Genomic DNA, 6,896 nt, shown 5'->3' with positions numbered 1-6,896 from the left:
CAGGAATGCGTTTCAAAATCATGCACAATACATGTATGTTACAATTGTAATAATATATCTTACAAAAAAGAAATATATACAAAAAAAAAATCTTTCTATAGAAGAGAATTGCAAGACAATTTTTTTAAAGAAAATAGAAAATGTTTCTCACATTATCTTAACTTGTATAATACAGTGCATAACAAGTTGATAGTGTGATACCAGCTACAAATTAGTATAATAATATTAAAAAGATAATCATCATAGACTAGTGGAAGGCTATAATTATCGTTTCAGAGTTCACTTTGTGTGAGGGGACAATATAATCTAACTACGTGTAAAATATTTCATACAAAAGTATCTCATTCTCGATGAATTACATGTTCACTAAAATTTTGCTCCTTGCTTTAATACTTTTTTTATATATATATTGTAATAATATCATAGTATTAATGGAACTGATTCTCCGACATAATCACTGAACATAGACTAGAAACATAATTTTATTTTTTTTTACCCCATATTTTTCTTTATATATATCTCAGTATCAAAACGTATACAAAACTAAGGAAGTAAAACGTGTAAATAACGAGAATTACAATTAAAAACGGAAAAAGATATCGAATTTCACCTAAAACGTTTGTACTATCTGGACGCACGGAAGATGGATGTCCCTCACCTAAAGGCAAATTCCATTTAAAATTATTGACATCATATTATGCAATAACCCATAATTGAAACTTTTGTTGAAATGTTTAGAGTAATGGAAAATATATAATTTCAATTCCTAGAGTTTCCTATATAGCTAAGATATAGACCATTACTGCCATATTCCTTGTCACAAAGAATACAGTAGTACTGATTTGTAATCTACCTATATAGAACATACTGTATATCGCAGAAATCTTTCTAATAAAACAATAATTTAATATGAGAGTTTAATCCTGCTGACATAGCATTCATTCATGTAATATTAATAACTCGCCTGCAGCAAGATCAGTCAGATAGTCAAAATGGACACATCAAAAGACAATCAAATCAATAATTATTGATTAGTAGTAATCTGTGTTAATGCATAAGTTTGAAGTTATACTTGAGAAAAGATTATTTGTTCTGTCGGATCCTATTCTTTTTAACATGGTTAAGACTCAAACTTTTTTGTATATCAGAGAGGGAGATCATTATAAGTGATGTACCAGTAGTACGAGGAGCAGGCTTAGCCAAATTTACTGTGTCACGTGGAGAAGTACGTTTCACATTAGAACCACCACGAGGTGCATTATTTCCGCCGCTACCCATAGGCTCTCCGCCTCGCATAGTAAGCGCATCGTACTCTGCTCCCGAGTAGTTTGCATCAAAGAACTTCTTGAACCATTGCAAAAACTCAAAGTTGTCTTGGAATCTGCCTTTCACCAGCCTATCAATTGGCACAATCTGCAAATGAGGAGTGTATGTGCAAAATAAAATAAAATAAAACATAATAAATGTGAACAAATTATGCCAAATGGATGATGCAAACATGATTTTACCCATAATTTTACACATAATAATAACCGTTTTTAACATAATGTTGCAAGAAAGCACCACGTTTTTATGGCTATAATAATAATATACGGAGAATGAGGTAATAAAATTAATATGAAACACAGAAATACACTGTGTGATTTTGTCTGTTACAATAATTAATGTAACATATCATTGTGTGATATAAAAATCATAGATAAAAATAAAATAAATACAAATTTTTTCTATTGCCTAACATGATCCTTTGCCCCCTATATATAAATTTATGAACTATTAAAAATAAACGGTCTTATGGAATTCTTCTTCTTGTTCTATAATAAACAAATGCAAAGCAGATACCTAATCCTATCCTATTCTCTCTTTCTCTCTTATATAAAGAAAATTATATCATATAAATATATATATTAACAATATATAAAAGTATGCCACATATCTCTCTGTAAATCTTTTATCACATCAAATTAGATAGATTCATGTGAGATTCTTACTAGATTTTCTTATTGTTCATACTGTGGAAATTTGAAGAGTGCATATATAAGGTGAAGTACATGTGTTTATGTGTGACATTGCAAAAATAGCTCATAATACATTTAATGCGTATCGATTTAAAATAATTTGAAATTACGGATACTACAGATTGCAATATATAATACTATTGCAAACGATCGCATATTAAAAGTTGATATATGCACTTTTAAAATACGCATGTGCATGTTTATATGTGCATGTGGTGTGTGTGAGGGTTGTTTATATAGAAATATTACTTAAACATGTTATAAACGGCATGCAAGAAGCGGCCGCGTAAAAAATCGAGATTGCAACGATATACCCTGCTGCTGTCGCGGAACGCTGTTACGTTGCTGTATGTGTTTTTGTTGCATTTGCGGCGGCTTCGATTGCGGTGGCAAAGGTACCAACTGGGGATTCGACAAATTGTGCGTTCCGTCCACGCCGGAACCTAACGGTATGCAGCCGCGCGCCTCATAAGCGTCGTATTCACGACCGTCGTAATTCGCATCGAAAAACTTTTTGAACCACTGTAGAAACTCAAAGTTATCTTGAAAGCGCCCTTTTATCAGCTTGTCCACTGGTATTACCTGAACCATTCCCATGGTCATATCATTATGATTTCCTTCATTCACACAGATTGTTCTGCCCAAAATAATACTAGCACATATGCCAGGCAATTTTAGGTCTTGATGTGACATTATATTATGTGGATATTATAATCATCTTATCTTAAAATAATCTTCATACTATGTCGTGTAATAATAATTTATCTATTTATATATTAGGATATTAATGATTATTTCTTGTATTCTTCTAATATGTTCTTGAATTTGTTTTCCATAAACTGTATTCTCTTTTTACAATCCCCGATCCGTGTCAGTAAACAGAAGGGAGATAAAAGATATGCAAAAACATTAAAATTTTCAATGTAATTATTTTAAAGTTTATCTTTTATAATATAATCTTTCCTGAATATAATTTTTGCTTATTGCCAGATATATCCCCTTTATATGAGTTTGCTGCCCTTAAGATGTATTTATCAAAGTCAATAGTAGAAGAAAAAAAAAGATAGCTGTTTGCTTACCTTATCCACATTCATCTTTTTGAAGCCACCTTGAAGAATTTTGAAATTCTGTATGTATTCGTGCTCCAGATTGGTTTTGAATTTGACTCTCTTCAAAGGTACACTGCCCGGAAAGAGCATGTCCATGAATTGACAGTAAACAGCACCGGTGCACAACTCTTCGATTTTGGTGAACGAGGATTGGAGACAGTCGTTTACCCATGCCAACATATCGTGACGACTGAGATTGTCGGATGTCATATTCGTGGCATAGACGTTAACAGCCATGTTGCTTTGTTTGCTCTAACTGGAAAATAATATATGTATAAAATATTAGCAAATAATCTGGCAATACCAATGGAATATTGAGATTATAGCACAATATATCGCGGTCAATCTTAAATTTAACATCACAATATCACAATTATTGTCATTTCACATACAGACTAAAAAAATTGTAATTAAAATCGCGATCACGATTCGCGCAGTCGGCGTTACGTCCGATATAAATAAAGTCGGTAATCTCTTCGACAAAAAATAAATGAGACCAATATACGTTGAATTTGCCGTTGCAACCCGGAACACGCGATCGGCGAGATCAATTGAACGATCGAACCCGAGAGGATCCCGCGAGGGATCTAACATGCCATTAACTTTTTTTTGCTACGAAACTGTCTCGTGTTCGCGACATATTCGGCATTCTTTATCGGCGATTTCGGATCGTCCAGACTCGTCGAGCCGTACAATTCACCTCGCCCGGGACGTACCTCGCGAGAGAAAAATCCAGAAAGGGCGAGGCGTTTGGTCCGCGTGGTCCGGAGCTCGCGACAAAGAACAACGACAACTTACCTCAGAATCGCGGGAGGAAAAACGCGGATAATAACAGCGAGAATCGGGAGTGGTTCCTCGCAGATGACAAATGTGCACTAGATCGTTCAAACGCGCACGCAACGGAAACTTCTAACGATTCCCTCGCGCGTGATTGGCCGGCGCGGAGCCGCGCGCGCGCACTTCTCTACCTACGTAGACGATGTCCGGATGATGTTCCCGATCTCTACGCAACGCGTAAATTCGACGGGATCGAAGGATTGCCGTACCACGTGGAACAAAAGCGAGAACGAAAAGAGATTCACCCGACCTGACAACGATGATTCGACAAAGGAATACGGCCACAATCTAGACAGCGTGTAAAGATGTGTAATCTACGATTATCGACTTAGGGCCAATTTCACCAAGCTCGGTTAGATTAACCGACGGTTAAAATTAGCAGGGTTCCAACTGAAATGATAAGAATGCTTGGTTTTCCTTCACCTCTATTTTCTGTTGGCCACCCTGCTAATTTTAACCGTCGGTTAATCTAACCGGACTTTGTGAAATTGGCCCTTAAAGCCACGTTCACATCATGGGTACAATTATGGCAGATCCATATTGCAAATGAGATTCGATATCCAATGGGAGAGAATTATTTTGGGGGTTTCTAGCTGGAATAAATCCTTCGTGCATGAATAAAGAAATAACTAGCTCGACTAACTTGTGCGTATATAAAAGAAAAATATAAATAAAAATGTAAAAGAAATTAATACATGCAAAATTATATAAATAATGCGACATTTAATATATTGTCGTAAACGTAGAATATTAAAAATTATCGAAAATGATTATAAATTGGCGAGTTTCGTAAACATTAACTGAAATTGTTATTCGCTATTTAAATTTAGATTTGTAATTTACGCGATTGTTTGCATTTTTGAGTAAATAACGAAATGATACAACTCTTGTAAGATGTGCAAAAAAAATTATAACTATGATTTTTTTAGATATTTCAATATATTAAATATAATTTTCCAATTTTATTGTGAAAAACACAATAATTTTCAAATATATATTATTTTTCATGTTTATTAATTACATGTTCAACAGACCTAACTTTTCCATTTGACGTGTGGTAAATGTAACGCGCTTTCGGCATAAAAATATTCTTCCGATTGAGGTTGCAATTTTGCTTTGTAATCCACCAGCATCATTCGGTCCCCTTGTTGTATATATATCTAAAATTAATAAATATACAACTTTATAGCAAATGTCATTTATACATTCTTTCAACTATAAATTTCTTTTCTTATAAAAGCATGTACATACATCGATTACTATTGTATGGCAAGATAATTTCTTTGCCATCTCCAATCGTTTCTCTAAATCGTCGACAAATTTCAAATACTTTTCGAGTATGGTGCATGGTGCATTGTGTTCATACAGTATTTTCAAAATATCTTCTATATGCAAATGTGTTTGTAGCTTTGTATTACCAAGTATTCCCTATAATATCATCGATATAATAAAACATAATTCTATTAGGCAAATGGAAAATTATAAGACAAAACACATTACTTTTGTTAAAAGTAAACGATCGATATCGTCCCATCCACCATAGGCAGCTTTAACTTGTATAGCGATTTTTTGATATAGTCTAGGAGAAATGTCATGGTCTCGAGAGAGCGTTATAGGTGATATTGCGACAAATGTGTTCGGTGTATTGTAATGATGTTTGCATGCATAATGCAGAGATTCTCGAATAGAAGAATTTAATGGGAACTCTTCATTGTCCTTTTTCTGGTTGATTGCTATTTGCCATTCTAACAATTCACAGTATAAAAACAATAATTTGTCATATCATAGCAAAAAAGAAAAATTGTAAGCATACCCAATAACTTAATGTAAGATTCCAAAAATATGACTTCTTTACAATCAGGTAACATGGCAAAATGTGCTTTCTGGCAATTATGAAGTTTTTGCAGCAATCTGTTTGGGTCTCTTGTGTTCTTTATAATAATATGAAGATTCTTCATCTGTAATAAACCATAGCATAAATACATATTTCGATTTAATTTGCATAGCATATATAATAGTAATATTTACAGCAGCAATCGAGGAATGACCCAGCATTCTGTAAAATATCAGATGTGAGAAAAATAATGGCGATTTTCAATCAACGGTATGCTAAGAAATTACATACGTTAAAATATCAGTTATTTCACTTGTTTGCAGTCTTATAAAAAGATAATGTATATATATATTTACTGCTTCTGGTCTCTCTACTAATAATCTTTGCACAAATGACCGTTTCAAAGTCTTTGTAAGAAATAAAATTATCTGCAACATTATAATCAAATATCAGTATTAAATGATATTCATAAATATTGTTAACTTTATGACTATATATACAATATCATGTTGCAAAGTTGTTATTTTATCTATATATAAGATATATTCATACTATTAAAACAGCATTTCCATCTCCACTTAAAATAGCGGCATCTAATAAGGCAGTTTTGCTAGCAAGAGACTTGTATTGTTCTAATGTGTATGGCTGACCAAGCAATATCTTTCTCAAAGTTATGTCTGGCTGCTCAACAGCTGTTTTTGTATTTATATCCTGTAACTTGTCCGCAGCTAAAACTGAAAGATTTTGCATTATATAAAAAAATATGCTTTTGTTATATAACATTGAGATTTTTCAAGATTAACATATTTGTATCTTTGACAACATACTGCATGAAAGTGTCTTTTCAGATATGATCGAGAACAATGGTTTTGTTGTTTGAAGATCATCGGTACATCTAAAACTACTTTCAGAAAGCGATCTATCTGAGATTCCGGCCCACAATTTTTCAGTTTCGTTCTTCGATACTCCGAACAGCTGATCCACCTGCAATTTAATTCTTATAGCTGGAGTTCATAAAAGAATTCGCTATTACAATCATCTTTATAATTTTTTACTTCATTGTTTTCGAAGCAGAATGATCGCTTTTCGCTGCTGAAC

General features: G+C 33.3%; 2 protein-coding genes across 6 annotated transcripts in view; both read right to left on the bottom strand.

Moving 5' to 3' along the window:
- Positions 1-4,357, bottom strand: part of LOC115244152 (microtubule-associated protein RP/EB family member 1) — a 7,034-nt gene extending 2,677 nt beyond the window's left edge. Inside the window, exons 1-5 of one of the 5 annotated variants that reach the window (XM_029821581.1) lie at positions 3,926-4,354; positions 3,098-3,383; positions 2,352-2,600; positions 1,176-1,413; positions 611-658 (exon numbers count right to left, since the gene is read on the bottom strand). In XM_029821581.1, coding sequence (XP_029677441.1) covers positions 611-658; positions 1,176-1,413; positions 2,352-2,600; positions 3,098-3,364 — 802 coding nt within the window. In that variant the 5' untranslated portion in view covers positions 3,365-3,383; positions 3,926-4,354. Of the gene's footprint in view, positions 1-610; positions 659-1,175; positions 1,414-2,351; positions 2,601-3,097; positions 3,384-3,843 lie in introns of all 5 variants that reach the window. The other 4 variants (XM_029821578.1, XM_029821580.1, XM_029821577.1 and 1 more) reach the window with 4 other exon arrangements.
- Positions 4,358-4,956: 599 nt separating this feature from the next.
- Positions 4,957-6,896, bottom strand: part of LOC115244150 (spermatogenesis-defective protein 39 homolog) — a 2,484-nt gene continuing 544 nt past the window's right edge. The window contains exons 2-10 of the mRNA XM_029821573.1: positions 6,854-6,896; positions 6,626-6,782; positions 6,351-6,532; positions 6,090-6,226; positions 5,993-6,020; positions 5,778-5,922; positions 5,465-5,709; positions 5,216-5,392; positions 4,957-5,124 (exon numbers count right to left, since the gene is read on the bottom strand). The exon at positions 6,854-6,896 is cut by the window's right edge and continues 2 nt beyond it. Of these exons, the coding sequence (XP_029677433.1) occupies positions 4,999-5,124; positions 5,216-5,392; positions 5,465-5,709; positions 5,778-5,922; positions 5,993-6,020; positions 6,090-6,226; positions 6,351-6,532; positions 6,626-6,782; positions 6,854-6,896 (1,240 nt within the window). The 3' untranslated portion in view covers positions 4,957-4,998. The remainder of the gene's footprint in view (positions 5,125-5,215; positions 5,393-5,464; positions 5,710-5,777; positions 5,923-5,992; positions 6,021-6,089; positions 6,227-6,350; positions 6,533-6,625; positions 6,783-6,853) is intronic.

This window comes from Formica exsecta, unplaced genomic scaffold, assembly GCF_003651465.1.
Source record: "Formica exsecta isolate Colony F162 unplaced genomic scaffold, ASM365146v1 scaffold80, whole genome shotgun sequence".
Taxonomy (NCBI): domain Eukaryota; kingdom Metazoa; phylum Arthropoda; class Insecta; order Hymenoptera; family Formicidae; genus Formica; species Formica exsecta.
Note: the sequence above shows the minus strand (reverse complement) of the source record. Positions and strands in the feature narration are given on the sequence as shown.